Here is a 21,690-nt window from a genome sequence, read left to right as displayed (position 1 = left end):
GCGTACCGCTCTTTTGAAGAAATACTTCCCTCCTACCAAAGCATCTCGTCTCCGAGATCATATCCATTCTTTCCATATGGAGTCGGACGAGCCGTACTATCAAGCTTGGGAGCGTTTTCAGAGTTTGCTGGCCCATTGTTCACAGCATGGTCTTACTCCGTGGGCCCTTGTTGAGAAGTTTTACAATGGGTTGACATATGAGACTCAGGCTTGTTTCGACACTGCCGCTTGAGGTAACTTAATGGATAAAAAAAATGTAGTTGAGTGTAATGAATTGTTTGAAAGTTTTGCCCAGTCCGAGTTTGCTAAAAGCCACGTAACGGGAATTCAAATCCGGTCACTAGTACACCCTCATCCGTCTGAGGTGTGCACCAGGTCAATCTGGATGCTAGTATGGCTGCTGCCTTAGAGAGCCTAACCCGTGAGATTAAAGAACTTAAGGCTAAGGTAGATAAGTGTGAGTTGTGTAGATGGGGGCATGGGACTTTAGATTGTCCGTTGATGGGTCAGGAGCAGGTAGAACTCATAGGAGGGCAAAATAGGGTTCCTAATACGTTTAATGGAAATAATCATTCAAACTGGAACAACTATAAAAATAACTATAATTCGAATTTGCGTTCCCCCGGTGCACCCCCTGGTTTCCAATCAAATTCAAATCTTAGCTGGGGGCAGGATTTGTCGTTTGGTGGGGATCAAAGTAATCAAGGTAGGAGTAATAGGCAGGATTTGAGTAATGGTATTGGTAGGTTAGAGGAGATGATGAAGCAAATACTAGTTAGAATCAGGAATCTCAGAAAAAAAAATGCCGATCATGATTTACTATTAAGGAATCACCATTTCGCACTCTTAGATCTTCAGAGAACCATAGGTGATATAGCCCGATGTTTAGATGAGAGACCCTAGGTCAGTTTTCGGGTTCCACTCAGCAAAATCCGGCATCTTAGTTAAATACCATTTCAACTCGTAGTGGTAGGGCGTTAGGTCCAGAGAGAGATATTGAGGTAGAGGAGAGAGATGAGTTAGTTGATGAGGAGATAGTGATAAAGACTCCTGGGAGAGTGCAACCTAGGCTAGGCCCAGCAAGTACCGCACCTACCAGTGAGCACATAGTTAGAGGGAGTGAGGAGAAGAAACTAAAGGATATTAGGCTTCACCGTTTGTAAATCATGCTCGTGTCCGGTATCCAGTCCGTCTTAAGAATCAGAAATTTAGTAGAGAGTACAGGAATTTCTTAGATATGTTTAGGCAGCTTAGGATTAACCTTTCGTTTATCGAGGCCCTCCAGCATATGCTGAAATATGCCAAGTTTTTGAAAGATCTTCTTAAACGAAAAGAAAGTCTGGAGGAGCTTTTGACCGTTCCAATGAACAGAGAGTGTTTGGCAGTAGTGCTTAATAAGGTACCTGAAAAATTACCCGATCCCGATGTTTTTACTATTCCATGTTTGTTTATTAGGGATACCTCGTGTCAAGCATTAGCGGACCTAGGAGCTAGCATAAATTTAGTGCCCTATTCGTTGTATCAGAAGCTAGGCCTAGGAGACCTCACCCCAACCCGTAAGTCATTGTCTTTAGCTGACCGTTCAGTGAAGTACCCTAGGGGAATCATAGAAAACTTGCTCGTGAAAGTAGATAATTTGGTTTTCCCCGTAGATTTTGTGGGTTCTCATCCTAAAGGTGGATAGTGAAGCTGAAATTCGATAAGGCATATAGAGTATTACCATAAGCTGATTACCCTAAGGTGGTGATAATTGAATGCGCTTTAAAATTAGCACACCACTCCGTTTTATGAAAATAAATAAAGGGTGGTGGCGCCCCGCAAATGTCCATTTTTATATGAGCTTTAGTCTTTAGTTATATATTTTTAGGTTAAAGATGAATAAGTACACAATAAAAAAAATAAAAAATAATTAAATAAATAAGCATACCAAAAGTTGGTCTGAAAAGCAAAATTGAGAAAAGTTATGTAATGAAAAATGCCAAAGAAGCATTCTCAAAAATAGAAAAAGAGGCCAAAGTGCACATACTAGACGAGACTGACGGTTTACGTGTTACCAAGGGGATGGCGACTATAAGAATACACTATTGTAGCTCGAAAGTTTCCAGTCAATAAATATTTTCTTAGGGCATATATAGGACAAAGTCCAATAATATTTAGGGCATGCTCGTACGACCTCACTTGACCTATCATCCATAATTCCATCTAAGTGCATTTTCTTCTCACCATAAAATTCCTTTGGTCCATACGTCTTGAATTCCTTAAATAAACAACCTTTGATTCTCAATTTCTTTGTAAAGTTTTGTTTGAAATCATCATCATTGGTGGACCCTGGTCACTTTCTTCACCTTGGTTGGTGGGGTTCGAACGAGATTTGGATTTGATAGTTCTATTGGATTGCCGGGTTTCAATTTTATGAACCAGTCCTTTTTTTTATAGCTGGTAGCAATGCATTCATTGCAGTTATCATTTTTTGCATTTTTGTTATTAGCTGCTCAGAAACTTCTCAAGCAGGCTCGGTTCTCATTCGGTTGCTTCTTTAGTTAAAAGCTTCCTTGTTTTATGACGGATACTTATATTTGACATTCTGAAATTATAAAGAAATTGATTTAGAAACAAATATTTTTTTTATATACCGGTAGATATAATATCTTACATACCGGAATATTTTACAAACAAACGATAACAAACATAAATACTATAAACCGATACTGAAACAAATGATAAAAATACAATGGGATAGGATTCCTAATCTTTCATATAGTCCTTTATCATTTTCTCCATCTTACTACATTTCTGTAGTAATTTGCTTCTAATTTTATTTCTCTTGCTACCTTCAATAGCAACTTTCTTCCTTAACTCATCAGTTTCATGAAGTGCTCGATCAAGATGTTCTTCTTGAGACAATGCCATAATGATTCTTTGGGTCCGATGATGGGGGACTTGATTCAAACGGTAGGTTGTAGAAAGCTTCTGAAGCTTTTTCTTGTTCCCTTATTTCATCAACTTGTTCCGATATGGTAGGGGAAATACCCAGATAGGGTGGGAAACTATTTGGAAATCCTTGAACATAAGGATCTTGAGAATCATAATAAGCGGTCATGTGAAACATGGGATCCTAGAAACCAATATTTGGTGGACAATCATATCTTGGATTGTCTCAAACATAATGGCTTCCTTCCTCGGTACTCATTTCTTCTGAAGTTTCTTCTTCAGGATCTTCCTCGGGTTCTTCTTCCGAATTGATCTCTACATTATCCTTGTTTAAATTTACTTGTATAGTCACCTTCTCTTGGGGTTGCATTACCCTCATCTTGGGTCTCCTAGATGGACCTGCTATGGAATCAGTGTTGGAATCTGTTGGGTTAGAGGTTGGAGTTCCCAAACGCCATCTACTTTGGTCGGAGTGACACTGCATCAAACTAGATGTGCCTTGTTCGGGTTCAGATTTAATTGGTTCGTCAACTTCCATCTCGTAAGAAAGATGATTTTCCAGAGTCGATGGATCACTTGGTATAAGAATTGGCGTTTGCTCCGGCTGGGAAAGTATATTGGTTGACTTCCGTAGGGTACTATATGCATAACTAACCGGTCCTGACCAAAGAAGTCAGTATAGTAACCATCACTTCCATCTCCTGCATGATCAGGAATAGCGGTTATGGGCAATTCGCCATTCTACATTCTTGACAAAAAGTTTCCATATACTTCTTGAATGACATCTGTTAGGATTAGAATAGTGAGTGATAGAAAAGAGTGTCAACCTATTTTATCTCTATAATATAATAAAATATTGAAACTTATCCCTGATCAAATCTTAGGTATGATTATATACCTAATTCTCTAAGATTGACGGCTCTGATACAAACCTGTCACACCCCAATCTAGGGCCTAAAAGTGTGGCCACAAGTTGGTACCAGTTTTGTAAATATATAAGAGTTTAAGGTTGTAAAGTGGAAGACTTGATTAAAATAATATTATATTTCAAAAGTCGGGATTTAAACAACCGATGGTTGGTACAAAGAGTTTGGGATTATAAAACCATAATTTACATTATTTTAATGTCAAAAACTCCATTTGTGCCATCAGATCGTCTTAATGGCTAATCATTATCTCCAATCACCTAATCTTGATTACCTATAAAACAGTTTATAAAATACGCCAGCAACACATACAGGTAAACACGTTGACATAAAATATTTTAATACTTAATTATTCCCTCGAGACATCGTAGGCCTTGGCCCAACGTGGCTTAGGAAATAATCAAGTTCTGAAAATTTGAATTATTATTACAAACTCCAGCTCAACTCGAAACCATTTAGTGAACACTGCAGTGTTGGAGGACTTAGCAACTACCAATATACACAAGATAATTCTTCTCGAACATTACTTAGGCACGGTCCAAGACAAAGGCATTATCAAGTGTGGTGCGGTGTGCCCAACGTCTACCCACACATGTACGGATCCAGAAAAACATATACGATAGCATGAGGACCATCGATTACCTTTTTTTATAAAGTTTTAGGGATACATAATCCCATGTAAACATTTGTAAGACTCGTTATAAAAGTTTGCTTGTAAAGAGTTTGGAAGTATTCACCTTTGTTCTTGATTAGTGTGTCTCACTGATTTATGCTTCTTGCTACCTCGGACCTATAGTACGATAATAACATTTTATAAATAACTAGATCAACGATCTAGCTTCAAACCTTTAGTCTGTTCGCATAACCATTGCCTTGATATTCATTTCTTTATAAAGCGTAAGGACCTCTAGTCCCTTCTTTGTTTATCATTTACGCATTACGTTTCTTCTCCATGAAGAAACGTATATATCGAGTTTCTTCCTTCAAAAGAAACATTTATAAAACTTCATATTTATAAAGAAATAATATTCTATCTATAATTTTGTCTTTTGAAATCTATATTTCACTTATTATCTAATCAAGGTATGGGCTATATTCCCGACTAGGGTCTAAGCCATATATAATTAAATAATCGAGCTGAACCCCTACCTTGTATGGCTAGCTTTATAAGAAATGCCTAAGCTTGACGCGGGCAGCACTTCCACTTGTAGTCGGGTAATTGAGGGAATAAACAAACAACACCTCCTTTCCATGCACGTACTTCAAGAAATGAACGTCGAAACGTCGTGATTGAGGTACGAATATCGAGATAGGTATACGTGTAATAGTGAAGTGTGTTTAGGATGCCTCAAAGCAAAGCCCAATCTCCCTATTTATAGGGCTGAGTTTCTTACCCATGACGATTCGCGACGGGGCTTAACACATACCATCGCTTATCGCGATGGATATGTTAACCGCCTCTTATTATTTTATTTAGTCGCGTAGCGCGGTGGAGGCTTTGGGTTGACCTTCGCATATCGCGACGCCGCCCACTAGCTTTGCCTTGTCACCTTATCGGCTTGCCACTTGTCGCCACATGGTTAGACACGTGTCACGATTACTTAACATGGTTATCGCATATCACGATGAACCTTATCTTCAGGTGATCGCGTAGCGCGACAACGCCATTTCTGGGAATTTCTAATATGCCCATCGCGTAGCACGATGGGTTATCTCCTGATCCATCACGTATCGCGATGGGTCTTGATATACAGATTTTCCATTTTAAGTCCTTTGACTTTTGGAAATTACATTTTTTGCCCAAAAGTTTAGGGCTGTTACAGTGGAGTTAAGTGAAAGCCGCAGAGATAACTACATCAAGTGGTAATTGTTTTTTCAGTTTTAAATTACAAATACTGAGTGGTGTCTACCGTAACCTTAACCTTAACCTTAAAGTTTATCATGCTTGATATTAATATTTCAGGTTCCAACTTTAATAGCCGTAGACAAGGGGTGGGGGCATGTTAGAATCGAAGGAGTTTGCTAGAAATGTATTGTTGTTATCTAACTTCACATTATCATGCTTATTTCCATCTCGATATTATGAAGTCTGCTATCCATTACATTCTTACCGAGAAGTCTTGGCTCAACATGATTGACAACCTAGTATCGTTTTAGTTTATTTTGTAGGATATAGGAGAAACTCCCTCAAGGTAATAAATTTGCCATTAAGATTGTTTGTCCCTATTTGTTTGGTTTTACTGTTGCTTTTCTTCTCTTGGTTCTTAAGAGTCATGGATGGAGGGTTCACTTGAAAGACCCTACTTCTAAAAGAGCATAAATACTAGAATCTGTACTCTTCAAATGCTGAGTAACTATTTCTTGGATACATGAAGATCCTACATTGCAAATGGGGTCTAAAATACACACGAATTTTGAATTTGAAAGGTAGAGTTAACCGAGAAATAGTCTACTGCTAATAGGATGTTTATCTTTTTTTAAAATGCAAATTTCTTTGTTATCCATAGTTTTTGAACACCTTTGGGTGTTTAAGAGAATTTTTTTCTTGAACACTTTATATAATTTTTTTAGAATATTTGGAAGAAAAAAATTGTTCAAGCTCAACTACATCTGAACTGTATGCATCTCTATTAGGTGGTGACATATCGAGTCATTGACAACGAATTGGTTTTTCATAGATAACAACATGTTTATAGAGGGGTTGGGTTTTATGTGAGAAGTCTTAGAAAAACGATTATAGTTATATTATTACTCTTTAATTGTAGTAATAAGTATATTTACAAGTTTTTAATAAAAAAAACTCATAAAACCTTTTTCCATTGATGTTGTCATCATCATCATTATCGTATTCAGTAAATCCTATCAATAGCAAAGCTATGATAGGGTCTGAGGAGGGTAAGATGTATGCAGCTTTACCTCTATCCCGCAGGAATAGAGAGGCTGCTTCCGGTAAGACCCCTGGCTCGATAGTAGTTTTGCATCATGCCTTGGACATAAGGCACATAGCACTCAACCACCGGGACACCGGCCGATTGGTGCGTGCACCTTTTTCATTCGGCTATCAATGCCACCACACGATGCCTGATTAACCTTCCGCCACTTTTAATGTTATTTTCATGAGATTAGTAAAATAACGTCAAAATTAGTACAATTTACTTTTGCTCACCTGAGGGTTTACACACATATATATATTATATGAGTGTATCAAAGCAGGGAGTTTTTCTATTTATGTCCATTCTGTTAAAATCCTTGTGACAATCTGTGATATTACAATCTATGATATTAATGGCCAATTACATCATCTCGCTGATGCATCATCTGTGATATTCATGGCCAGCTACATAATCTTGCATAATCATTAGATGAAAGGTTTTAGTATTATAATTTATTAATACTTTTATTATTACTATCATTCTAGACTTATTTAAATTAGGGAGATTTTGTTTATCATCATTGTTAATCAGTTGAAACCATGATAGCAAGTCTTTTGACTCTTGGCTGCCATTTGAAATCAGGGGTGCAAATGAGCCGAGTTACTCGCGAGCTACTCGAGATCAGCTTGTGAAAAAGCTCGATCGAGCCAAGCTTGATCGAGCCCGGGTCCGAGCTCGAGCCTAAAACTAAGCTCGTTTAATAAGTGAGCCCGAGCCCGAGCTTCACTTATCGAGCTCGAGCCAGCTCGCGAGCCTAAACGAGCCTGCCATTTATATAATTTTTAATATATATTTAATAATATTAATATATATATATATATATATAGGGAGATGATCAAGAGAAAACTCACCTTTAGAGAGAAAACTAAAAAACTCCTAAAGAATTATTTTTAATTAAAAATAAAAAAATATTTTCAAAATTCTGTTTTAACCATTATTCTTATATTTTTTAAATTTCACTCGAAAAAAAAAATAAATAAATAAAATAAAAAAAACCCGATGTGATGCACATACGTATTACTGTGTGATACCGTTGTATTACACATGTGTATTACTATGTATTTTTGAGTTTAATAGTGTTTTATTGGTTATATTCAATATTTGTGTATTGTATATGTGTAGTAGTGTTGTATTATATGGAAAAAAATAATAACAAAATAAAAGTCGATGTGGTGTACATGTGCGTTAATGTTGTATTACACATACGTACTAATGTGTATTCGATGTGTGTATGAGTCTTATATTGCATATATACAATAGTGTGTATCAAATATGTGCAATAGTGTTGTATTCTATGCAATACAAACACTTTTGCATATATGCAATGCACACTATCATACATGTGCACAATACCGACGAGGTTACCGACAAGTTTTTTGTTTTTTTTTTGAACCGATAACTACATATAAAAATAATGGAAAAAAAGAAACTTCAAAAAAATATTTAAAAAAAAATTAAAAATAGTTTTTTAAGAGTTTTTAAGTTTTCTCTTTAAGAGGAGTTTTCACTAGATTTGACCCCTATATATATATATATATATATATATATATATATATATATATATATATATATATATAGGGGAGGGATATTTTGAGAACCATGTTGAGTTTTAAGAACTTAAGAACTCAATTCTAGGCCACACATTTAATTAAATGGATTGGAATATGTGGTTGAGATTAAATCTGGCAAAAAAGTCAAAGTATGAGAGAGAATAAATATGTAAGTGGTTACACTAACTTTTACGTTCGTTACACATGTGTAAAAAGTCGACTCGGTGCGTAAAAAATTCTGTAATTTTTTTACGTGTATGTAACTTACATATATTACGCATGTGTAAAAAAATTCGAAAAAAAAATCGTTACACTGAGTTCTTTCGAGTTCTTAAAACTCAAAAGGGTTCTTAATTGAAATCTCCCCGTATATGGGAAGGGATATTTTGAGAACCATATTGAGTTTTAAGAACTTAAGAACTTCAATTCTAAGCCACACATTTAATTAAATCGGTTGGAATATGTGGTTGAGATTTAATCTAGCAAAAAAGTCAAAGTAGGAGAGAGAATAAATATGTAAGTGGTTACACTAACTTTTACGTCCGTTACACATGTAAAAAGTCACCTCGGTGCGTAAAAATTTCTGTAATTTTTTTACGTGTTTGTAACTTACATATATTACGCATGTGTAAAAAAAATTCGAAAAAAAAAATCGTTACACTGAGTTCTTTCGAGTTCTTAAAACTCAAAAGGTTCTTAATTGAAATCTCCCCGTATATGGGAAGGGATATTTTGAGAACCATATTGAGTTTTAAGAACTTAAGAACTTCAATTCTAAGCCACGCATTTAATTAAACCGGTTGGAAAATGTGGTTGAGATTAAATCTAACAAAAAAGTCAAAGTATGAGAGAGAATAAATATGTAAGTGGTTACACTAACTTTTACGTCCGTTACACATGTGTAAAAAGTCGACTCGGTGTGTAAAAAATTGCGTGATTTTTTTATGTATATGTAACTTACATATATTACGCATGTGTAAAAAAATTCGAAAAAAAAATCGTTACACTGAGTTCTTTCGAGTTCTTAAAATTCAAAGGGGTTCTTAATTGAAATCTCCCCTATATATATATACACACATAATTATAAATATAAAAAATTAATTTATAAATAGTAAATGAGCCGAGCTCCAGCTTGAGAATCTACTCACGAACCGAGATCGAGCTTTGAAAATAGAGCTCGAATCGAACCGAGCTCGAGCTCGAGCTCCATATAATTTAAACGAGCCTAGCTCGAGCCTAGTTGAGCTCGGGCTTGGCTCGGCTCGTTTGCACCCTTATTTGGGATGCAATTCGGCTGAGCTAAGCCAGGTTGGGTGCTCTGCTGATGACAGGACATGAAAGGCCTCCAACATAAGAGGCTAGGCACGGATCACACACCGCTTGGGTAACTTAAGGTAGTAAACACAAAACAATAAACTTACACGCAAACACAATTAAACAGTCATAACCACAAATATTACAGATAAAACTAGCAAAAGCACGTGACTTGCCAGGGAGCATGATCCATAATTCGACCATGTTAGACAACCCGGCATGGTGCTACAATTTTGTCAAACAACTTTTGAAGACAATGTACGATGTAACAACAACAGAAACATCATAAATTTGAACAGCCCAGCAGTTCAAGACATGATAACAAAATGCCATGGCTTGAGTCATGAAAAACGTTACCCTATATCTATATAAACTATAACTATGTAAACTGTTAATGTAAACTTTGTGTATGTTATTGTTTCTATGAACTTGGTGTTTGTTGTTTTCATGAACATTATGTATGTTACCCTACCAACAATCTTACCTACTCATGCTTATCTCCTAACCAAATCATAAAAGAAAACAAACCTAAACCCATGTTAAGAAAACAAACCTACTGTTGCACCGGGTACAGGGTAAAAATTGAGCTATATACTCTTTTTGTAGATAGAATTGTATATGATGATTCAAAAATAGTTTGAAATATTTAATTTGTTCTATTTAATGGAAAACACACAAAAATCAGTTAGACTACCTCTTCTTCCTTAACAATTTATTGCTCTTGTGATACAGGGTTGTTTAGCTTGACCAAGGATGTTGGCTATGCAAAATCTTATTTTTTTTAACGACCATTTACATCATTGATGGATTGACCTACCCGATCATCTTCATTCCACCTTTAAGAGAAAACCCACAATAGATGAGAAACACCTGATCCAACCTAAAACCTGCTATTTTTTTTCACATTTGGCACTTACCCATACCTCTCTCTTTCTAGACAGAATTACAGAAATTGTCCTTTATATTTTTATCCAATTTTATTCGTTGTCCTTTATCTTTAAAATTTATGCGATTTGTACTTTACATTTCTAAATGTTACACCATTTGTCCTTTGGCCCTAACCCAGATAGTTTTTCTCGTTAAGTCAGGTTATATGCCTTGCACATAAGGAAAAATTGGTAAATTTACCTATTTAATTAAAATATTTTAATACATAAACAAAAAACAAATTAAATAGCCTAATATATGCATCTCTCTCTCTCTCTCTCTCTGACTCACTCACCACCACCCGTACTGCCATCTGCCAACACCCACCCACACCTTAACCGTTAATTGTTGTTGAACCTTCAACGAATGTTAGGTTATATAACGAACCTAACCTCGATAATTCATCTAACATCGACCTGCACCATTTGATTCCATGATTGAGTACAAAAAGTAAAATTAACCAAGAAACAAACTCTAATATCAACAATCAAACTCCAAAAGGGTAAAATCTGACCAAGAAACACTTCGTAGGTTGACTCGAAGTGAAATCAAGCATTTAAAATTTGAATAGGTAGGTGTTACCCTTTGAACCAAGAAACACTCCGCAAGTTTCTTAGATTCAATTCAATGGTTGAGCATTGCAGGATAGGTAGGTGTTACCCTTTGAAACTTCCATTGTGAAGCATACTTAGTCTCCTAGCGGTGTGTAGACACAATGTCTTTGAACATACCCCATTTATGTAGATGACAATACACTTCACACAACACTCTCCCTGGTCTGGCCAGCCCCTCACTGTCGTGTCCTATTATGGTCCTGGAACACTAGCCTGGTTCTGTGAGAGCTCTAGGACTTTTTCCCCAAATCCATTCGAACCGACCCTAGTTCTCTTTCACATAGGTGATTCTCGCTCGAATCATTAAAAGCAACAGGTTTAGTGATTTCCACAAATCATTAACCTTTATTATGCTTATCCTTACAACATGTGTCACTGATTGGAATGTACTAGGACGCGCGCACACACAACGCCGTTTAGTTTGGTTTGAGGTACTCCCCCACAGTGACCACCCTTGGTTTCATGATTAAGCTGTCCTATTGAACCTAGATATTGGGATCTCCAATCAACTAGGTTAGGTTTCCCTCATGTCCCCTTTTCCCATGGCCTTTAGCCCCATTCCTTTTGACGACTTGTTAACTAACTCTTTGCTTAAGCCTTTTGTTAACGGGTCTGCAATGTTATCTTTTGACTTCACATAGTTAATCGTGATAACACCTGTTGTGAGTAGTTGTCATACCCTGTTATGTCTACATCGAATATGCCTTGATTTGACGTTGTACATCACGCTATTGGCTCTACCAATCGCTGATTGACTGTCACAATGTATGCAAATAGCCGACAAAGGCGTTGGCCATATTGGAATATCTTCCATAAATTAACGTAGCCATTCCGCCTCTTCACCACATTTATCCAAGGCGATAAACTCCGATTCCATAGAGATCTAGCTATAACCGTTTGCTTAGAATACTTCCAAGCAATAGCTGCACCACCAAGTGTGAATACATATCCACTTGTTGATTTAGAATCTTTTATATCCGAAATCCAATTTGCATCATTGTATCCTTCGATCATAGCTGGATCACGGTTATAATGGAGTCCATAGTCTCTCGTGTATCTCAAGTATCTTGGCACTCGCATGATACTTTTCCAATGTTTCCCGCTCAGATTACTAGTATATCTACTTAGCCGACTCACGACATAAGCTAGATCGGGTCTAGTACATGTCATAAGATACACTAAACTTCCAATGATTCTTGAGTATTCAAATTGAGCAACACCCTCACCTCTATTTTTAGATAGATGGTGGGTGGTATCAATTAGAGTTGACATGCACCGCGTGCCATCCTTTATTGAATTTCTCAATAATCTTGTCCACATAGTGAGATTGACTTAAGATAAGACCATTTTGGGTTCCAGTAATTTGAACCCCAAGAATCACGTCCGCGAGACCCAAGTCTTTCATGTCAAACCTCGACTTCAACATATCTTTTGTAAATTTAATCATAGTATCATTACTCCCAATGATAAGCATATCATCTACATAATGACATAAAATCACATAACCTCCCGGCGTGTCCTTCACATAGACACATTTGTCACATTCGTTTATTTTGAAACCATTGTCAAGCCTGACATGATCAAACTTTAAGTGCCATTGTTTTGGAGCTTGCTTCAAACCATACAATGATTTGACTAGTTTACATACTTTGCCCTCATTCCCTGGGCGAAGAAACCCTCGGTTGCTCCATGTAAATCTCTTCATCTAAATGGCCATTTAGAAATGCAGGTTTTACATCCATTTGGTGAATTTCCAAATTTCGTAAGGCCGCGATTACAAGAACCAACCTTATTGAGGTTATTCGCGTGACCGGCGAGTAAGTATCAAAATAGTCTAGACCTTCTTTTTGTCTATACCCTTTAATCACTAGCCTTGCCTTGTACTTATCAATACTTCCATCGGCTTTCATCTTCTTTTTGAATATCCAACGATATCCAAGGGGTTTACAACCAGCGGAAGATCTACTAACTCCCAAGTATGATTTTGCAATATAGAATCTATCTCGTTCTTAATTGCTTCTTTCCATTGAGGTGATTCCACGGAGGTAACCGCCTCGCGGTAGGTATTAGGCTCACCCTCAACCATGTAGCTCACGAAATCAGGACTGAAGGATTTTTCAATCCTTGGTCTTTTGCTTCGTCTAAGCTCACCTTCCTCAATTTCGAGTCGTCCATGCCTCTCATCATGAACAGTATCATCAATCGTTCTTGATGTACTTGCTTCATCAACCGCTCTTGATGAACTCACATGTGTTTTCCTTATACAGGGAAACACATTTTTGAAAAAATCGTTGGTCCTCCACTCAACAATAGTGCCTTCATGTACATTGGGATTCTTGGACTCATGTACAAGAAACCTATGCACATTACTATGGTGTGTATATCCAATGAATATACAATCCATGGTTTTAGGTCCTATCGTTAGTGCCTTTGGTGGCGGAACCGTCACCTTGGCAAGGCACCCCCACACTCGAATGTATTTGTATGAAGGTTTTTTACCCTTCTATAACTCATACGGAGTCATGTCCATTTTCTTTCGGGGTATCTTATTCAAGATATAATTGGCCAAGAGAATAGCCTCCCCCCACACAAGTCATAGCTCACGCCCGAGCTAATCAACATGGCATTCATCATCTCTTTTAATGTGCGGTTCTTTCGTTCTGCAATGCCATTTGATTGTGGAGAATAAGGTGGGGTACACTCATGTATTATGCCACTTTTTGCGCATATTTCCGCCAATGGTGAAACATATTCACCACCCCTATCACTTCGCAAAGTTTTTATTCTCTGTTTTTGTTGATTTTCAACCTCATCTTGATACAAGATAAACTTGTCTATTGCTTCATCCTTACTTTTAAGTAAGTATACATAGCAATACCGAGTACTATCATCAATGAACGTGATGAAATACTTATTTCCACCTCTTGTGGGAGTGGCTTTTAAATTGCACACATCGATGTGGATTAAATCCAGGGGTTCAGTTTTTCATTGAACCGATTTGAAAAGCTTTCTCGTTAGTTTGGATTCAACACATATTTCACATTTATATTTTGAATCAATTTTAAAACATGGAATGCTATTTAATTTAATTAAACGCCGAATTGAATTAAAATTTACATGTCCTAGTCTACCATGCCAAACACAAGAATTAGAATTTGATGACTCAAGCATGTAAATAGAATTTGCAATTTTATTCATAGAATTTTTGACAACAATTACATTCAATTTGAATATAGCATTGTCGGCATTGCCCTTGCCGACAAACATTCCATTTTTCGATAAAATAAATTTATCCGATTCAATCACCAAGCGCAATCTGTGCTTGTTGAGCATCCATCCCGAGACAAGATTCTTACGAATTCGGGAACATAGAGAACTTTGGTCAACGTGAGCTCCTTGCCAGAAGTCCACTTCAATATCATATCGCCTTCCCCCATGATGTCCGTAGTCGCTTTCTTCCTCATGTAAAGCTTCTGGTCATCCGCCGCCTCTTTGAAATTCTTAAAGAGTTGTTTGTCACCGCAAACATGGCGGGTTGCGGTGGTGTCAGCGTACCACCCTTTGGGAGCGTCTCTATAACACCCTGGCTAAAGCGGAAACGCCTGAGTGTGACGTACATATTGCTCAAACACACGTGACACTATTAGGTGACCATAATAATATTATTTCATTTAAATCATCATGTAACACAAGTTTATCAAATAATATAAGTTGAAACAATAAATAAATAAATAAATGTTAAGTTGTTCTTTGAATATCCTATAGACGTGCTACGTGTCTTCTAACTTTCATCCTCATATCTTTACACCTGTAACATATATATAAAATAAAGTCAGCTATGAACATAGCTGGTGAGAATCCCACAGTTTGATATAATACGTAAAAATCATACAATTCCATGAAGCTTGTGAAATGAGCACATAAGGGTTCTTTACGCTCGATGCAATGGACCTGAGTGTAAAGAACAAACGAAGGTCCTTTCCAGTTGGGACTACCAACGTACTCGGATATCAGGTCCCTTTTCCACTCGATACAAATGGACCTGAGTGCAAAGGGGGGCGTATGATCATACTTATTGAGGCAACCACTTGAAATCCACGTATAAAACAAATAAGCAAGTAAGCACACAAGTCCATGATTGAATTGTAATTTATAAGTAATCGAAGTAATAACACTTGAATTTTATAATGGATACATATGCGACCCCAAAACATTAAAACATTTAAAAAGGGGTTGTGAAAACACACCTAGAATGCGAAGACAAACTTGCAATAAAATCCGATAGCACGATAATGAAACCGAAGCAATCCAAAATGCGTTAAAGAATCCGAAACGGTTGAACTCCTCGAACTATAAATGAAACGTAAAGAAAATCAAGACTAGCTAACAGAATAACAAGATCTAATTATTTGTTGGGAATATGTATTATTTTATTATATCTTTTATTAGCATTTTATGGATTTTTATATTATAATATTAGTTTTAGGTTTTAACGAAACTTAACGAGTTGTTAACATTCTAACTAAATACTAGCACGAAAGTTACGGTATTTACAAGTCATCTTTCAAAAAAAATACTTATGTTGTTGAACCAAAGTTAAAATTTAACGAATTAAAAGCTTAATAGTAATGGAATTGTAAATTAATTTTAATGGCCTAACGAAATATATTATTTGAATATTATTTAGTTAATAATTTATTATTATGACAACTTTAATAATTAGGGGATTTAGTTATATTAACGTAGTACGAATTTTGACAAGATTTTATCTTTAAACGATTGCATTAGTGTTTTATTAATATTAAAGAAATGCAATAATAATAACAATATAATATTATATTAACGGGTCTAAGCATAACGAATATGAAACGGGTGGTTTTTGAAAGAAAATTGACAAAGTTAATTTATTATTAATTCATTTTAACTAAAAAGATTTTATTTGATTTATTATGATTTCTAATGATTTTTACCAATTAAGATTATAATTATAAAATGGTTAAAAAAATAAAAATAAAAATAAAAGCTTGAAAACGGCCTGACCCGGGTTGTTGACAAACAAGAGAAGCAACCAACTAATCTAGCATGTGAATCTGTTAAGATTTAGAACAGAATAAATAAATATTATAGCTTAAGTTCATCATGTTCACCTTTCAAACCCTAGATCTTAAATCTGTTAATCCGCTCCATGTATGCTGTAATTAGGTTAGGGGTCTTATTAATTGATTAAAAATGAATCAAAACCATGTAAAAATTACCTGTGAAAGTTCTTGTTTGTTGCAGAACCACGACTCGTCGGAAAACGAATTTGGATCAATGATTATGGGAAGTATATAGTAAAATAGATGTATTAGAGGTTGTGGATGAATTTAGACTGATGCTTGGGTCTTATTTATAGTCCTAATTGCAACATTCGTTCGTTAATTGGTGTTGAATGTGTAGGCCGGTTATCTGGCGGTTGTTACGGAGATAATTGGCGTTAATAGGATGTTATAACACAATCAAAATGACGATTAATGATGGTCGTTGATGTCTAAGTTCGTTATGCTAATTTAACGGGTCAAAGGAGCGGAAATCGCGGGGTTTTGAGGGTGGCCGGAGCCGTTTTCCGGTGGCCGGAAAAACGTGGGTGGGTGGTGGCTGGAATGTTTTTGTTATTAAAATATTATAATTTAAATCACAATTACAACTTTGGTCCTTGCAGTTTTTGTATTAGTTTAATATAGAATTAAAATAGAATTTCAATTTGAACCTTGAACTTTTGGAAAGTTATAAATTTGTTAAAAGTAAGTATGATTGGAAGTATTAACATATAACACCCGATAGTTTGTGAATTAATTAAATTTAAATAACTTTGAATCCCGGAGTCTTTCATTAATTGGTCAAGAGGAAAAGGAACGAACTTATGATAAACGTAAATCCTCATGAATAACATTAACGATGAACATTGAATACGAATAAAATTGAAATGGTTTGGTTTAACGAATATGTATAAAAATAATGAATGTCACGTAAAATATAAGAAAGGAAACTTGAGATACATTATAATATTATTTTATGTATGTATGTATGTAAACAAAACCGAAAATTTATAATGGGTCGGGTTTTCGGGTTTAAAAAGTAACTAATGTTACAGTCTCCCACAACGTTAACTTCCTCGATGAAAACCGTTTCCTCGGTAATCATCGCCACTAGAGGAGTGCCATCCTCGTCCACCAAATCCGCATGCTCGTGCTTTGGTTTCTTGCACTGGTTCGCCCAGTGCCCCATGTCATTACAGTTATAACATGGTCCTTGGAAAGGTGGAGGCTTCTTTTTCACAGCCCCTTTCTTCACGCCAAGGTCCACTTTCGCTTTCCTTTTGTTTCCTTTGCCTTTGCCCTTGTTACCCCCTTTGGAGGATTGACCGTACTCGACTAAGTTAGTCTAGGCGGAAACATCCACTAGGCTACCTTTTTGAGCTCTCTTATTGTCTTCTTCTATCCGAAGTCGAACAATAAGATCATCAATGGTCATCTCCTTTCGCTTGTGTTTAAGATAATTCTTAAACTCAACCCAATTAGGAGGCAATTTTTCAATCATCGATGCCACTTGAACTGTCTCACTAAGTGTCATTCCCTCAGCAAAGATGTCGTGAAGTATAACTTGCAACTCTTGGACTTGACTAATTACAGTCTTAGAGTCAACCATTTTATAGTCCAAGAAACGGGTGACAACAAATTTCTTTGTTCCCACATCCTCCGTTTTGTACTTTTTGTCTAAAGACTCCCATAATTCTTTGGCAGTCTTTATTGAAGAGTACACGTTATACAACGCGTCAACTAAACCGTTTAACATATAGTTTCGACATAAGAATTCTGAATGCTTCCACGCATCTACCGCACTCAAAGTTTGAGCTTCGGTCTCCCCCTCCGCGTTAGTGGCTAGGGGAGCGGATTCTGTCAAGAAGCTCGCAAGGTTCAAGGTGGTCAAATAGAAGAACATCTTCTCTTGCCACCGTTTAAAGTGCAAACCCAAGAACTTCTCGGGTTTTTCAGCTTGATTTGCCTTGGTAGTCGCTCCTACATAACGGATAAAGGCGTACCGGTAACCTTGCTCGATGATGGTGTTGCCATTTTTTCTGAAAATTAAACTATGCATAGTTAGTTTTTCGGAAATATTGATAGTGGTCGCTCCCACTAAATTAAAGTTACGCAAAACTTTTTAATCTAAACTCTCGAATTAACCCACCGAAGGTGTTCTAAGTCCAACTTTGAAGGGACCAAACAATGGGTTTTTCCAAGAGTTTAGCGTTAAAAAATCCGAATTGTACATGGTTTCCGTTTCTACAAAGTCACTCCTTCGAATAGAAACGGAAAAAAAATGTTTTCTAAAAACACAACTGCATGAAACAAAACTAGTTTGAGTCACACGAGAATGTTTTGAATACACGAACGGCGATTTTTAAAAATTTGTTTTAAGATTGTAGGAAACCGTTCGCGTATAAAAATAAAACACTTTTAATAAAATGATTACAATACAAGGAATCAAACCTATCTAGGAAAGCAAGTAAATTACAATACGAATTACTCCGGAAAAATCAAAGTTACAATACAATTGAAATAAAATAATGCAAGAAAGGTGTAGAAGAAGAATGGTGTCGTAGTCTTTGTGGCCGAGGATCGTGTTTTACACGGGGCCCTTAAAACAAATTCTGGGTCTCTCCCTATTTTGTTTCCCATGGTACAACGGCCTAAGCAATATGTACTGCCGGGGAGGGCGTTAGCACCCGAATATTACCTTAAAGAAAATGATGAAGATGATTAAAAATGTTGGAATTCTTTAGGAAGAAAGTTGGAGAAAACACAAGAGAGAATGTGTTATGTGGTGTGTCTTTCAACCAAGGAATACCTTGGTATTTATAGTTGAAAAACTAACTCATTCACCATAACCACATGAGTTGAAACTTCAATCACCATTAACCAAAACTTTAATTTTTTGACCAAATTAAAGGACATTTTAATGGCTTTGACTAATTGACTAACAACCTTGAATAAAATAATTCAAAGTTTTTTTTCACAAAATATTCTAATAGTTGAATTTGTACCGCTACCACTGCTGCACTATAATAGCCGGAGTCGCGAGTTCAGTCCTTGTTCGAACAACATAACCACCATCGGCGTCCCTATGGCGATTATGCCATTGTGTTTCCAGCCACCTGCCTCAAGTCAGCGCCATCACAACACCTACACTCACAGCCACCGCTTTGCCTAATGTCTATCCCTAAATGCAACGATCCAATACCATTCACCTCTTACCACCCGCTGCCACTCTTTCAGATTTGAAAAATCAGAGCCAACCCTAATCCCAAAATTGGAACTCACTGCCCCTTTTCAGCAGTAAAGAAAGAGGGTATAAAGAGTTGGTGGTGGTGATGGACTGGTGGTGGTGGCTGGTGGAGTGGTCGTGGTGGTCAGATGTGGTGAGTTGAGAGAGAGAGACGTCTGGTAGAGAAAGAGAAAGGAAGGTGGAGAGATTGGGTTAGATTGTGTTAATGTAAATGCAAATATAATAATAATGATGATAATAATATATTTACAAAATGTTTTAATTACTTTTGTTTTTAACTATTAAAGTGTTTTATTAAATAAGTTGGTAAAATTACCAATTTGCCCTCATGTTCAAGAACATGCCTTAACTTAACGAGAAAAAGTAACTAGTTAGGGCTAAAGGACAAACAGTGTACCATTTAGAAACATAAAGTATAAATGAGATCAATTTTGAAGATAAAGAGCAACGAATGAAATTTGATACAACATAGAGGACAATTTCTATAATTCCATCCTCTTTCTAAATTGAAGTATTTGAGTATCTCATCTTAACCAATTGAAGTATGGAACTAAGGATGATTGGCGTACTAACTCTTAACTATATTAGTAGTTCAAATTCACGTATGAAACATGCAAGTATAAATAATAACATATATTTATTTACTTGTGGCTATTAAAATAATTTATATAATAATATATCAAAATATTAGTTATACTTTATTATATATTAGTTTGGTAATTATTGATGTATCATATTACCCTTATTAGCTAAAGGGTTTCATATTGGGTGTATCCAAGGGAGAGAATAAATTAACATCATAAAATAATCAAACACACATCAAATTCGGATATCCCTCTCTCTCCCGAAATCTATTCCTCTCTAGAACCTTAATATCCATCCTTAACTATACATCCCTAAAAGGGAGCCCGATCAAGCTAACAAACATGCCCTCTACATCATATTCTGCTGTTGTTGCTACTTTCTCTGTTGTAAAAGGTACACATTTTTATATTATTATCATGTTTTCTATTACTAGCACGAAGAACTGATCAACATGTGGTATCAAAACGTTGTTGAGTAATCAGTTCTTCATGTTTTTCCTTAAATTTGGAATTAAAACCAGAAGACATGAACTTTGATTAATACCCTAATTTTTTCGGTTTCTATTTTCGTGTTTTATTAAGAAAAGAATTTATGAAACTATTTAAAATCGCTAAAACTCATATTTGATAAACCTTAATATTTTCAAAATCTATTAAAATCATGCTTGAAGATTCCGATTCCAGTTTTCATATGCTTATTTGTTAAAATTTTGGACGATGTTCTTTGTGATCATCATAATTCTTGAATATTATATCATATTTTGGTTCAAATCTAGATTAAAATCTGTTAATAACTATTTAATGGAAATTATTTTTTAAATCTTGGTTAAGGTAAAAGTTTTGGTATTTTATTAAAATATTTGAATCCCCTTAAAGTAGGAAACAAATTTAATCCCTTATACTAATTACTTATGCAACATTCCAGAACGTTAATTTCAAAACACACGCTAACCCTAAAATCACAACTATGCGATCTATTCGTCGTCCACCAGCTCTACCGTCCTGTCAAAGTCCACCGATTCCATACATTGTCCACCATCCACCATTGCGACCACCGTTCACCTTCGTGAGCACTGTCCTCTTCCGTTGATGTCTCTCTAATCATTGTTCACATGTTTGTTTGTTCAATTAACCAATTGAAATTGAAATTGGTGAAGCCAATTGATCAATTAACCTTAATTTATCCAATTAATCATCAATCTGGTTTTATGGATATTTTAATCGATCAATTTTTGACTTTAGCATAATTGGTTTTAATCTTGAACGCATTAGGTTTTAACCTTGAATGTTTCACATATTAACCTTGAAAGTATTAGGTTTTAACCTTGAACGTTTTAGATTTTAACCTTAAACGTTTTTGTAGGAATATAGAATGTCTAGTACTTTGTGTCTTGTGTAGGTTAGATCTTGATAGCATGAGATATTAGTGAAATTGTATGTTAATGTCATAAGAAGCATTTTATGCGGTGTATAAAATATGCGGAGCATAAGCTATGCGCCGCATAAGTCTTCAATTGTGTCTATAAATAGGTTAGTCGATCACTTGTTATACTTGATGCTCTTGACCAGTTGGTGGAGTGATCCAT

The 21,690-nt window shown here is 36.0% G+C and overlaps 1 protein-coding gene across 1 annotated transcript; it reads right to left on the bottom strand.

Annotated features, from left to right (window-relative positions):
- Window positions 1-17,618: 17,618 nt before the first annotated feature.
- Window positions 17,619-18,332, bottom strand: LOC143593962 (uncharacterized). The gene has a single exon (XM_077073410.1). It carries the CDS (start codon window positions 18,330-18,332, stop codon window positions 17,619-17,621), a length of 714 nt encoding a protein of 237 aa, XP_076929525.1.
- Window positions 18,333-21,690: the final 3,358 nt, after the last annotated feature.

This window comes from Bidens hawaiensis, unplaced genomic scaffold (genome assembly GCF_021521415.1).
Source record: "Bidens hawaiensis isolate Kalapana, Puna unplaced genomic scaffold, B.hawaiensis_p1.1 tig00001692_1, whole genome shotgun sequence".
Lineage (NCBI taxonomy): Eukaryota > Viridiplantae > Streptophyta > Magnoliopsida > Asterales > Asteraceae > Bidens > Bidens hawaiensis.
Note: the sequence above shows the minus strand (reverse complement) of the source record. Positions and strands in the feature narration are given on the sequence as shown.

Bases quoted from the DNA above. Each gene is read 5' to 3' on its own strand.
- LOC143593962 (XM_077073410.1), bottom strand. From the start codon at position 18,332: ATGCATAGTTTAATTTTCAGAAAAAATGGCAACACCATCATCGAGCAA.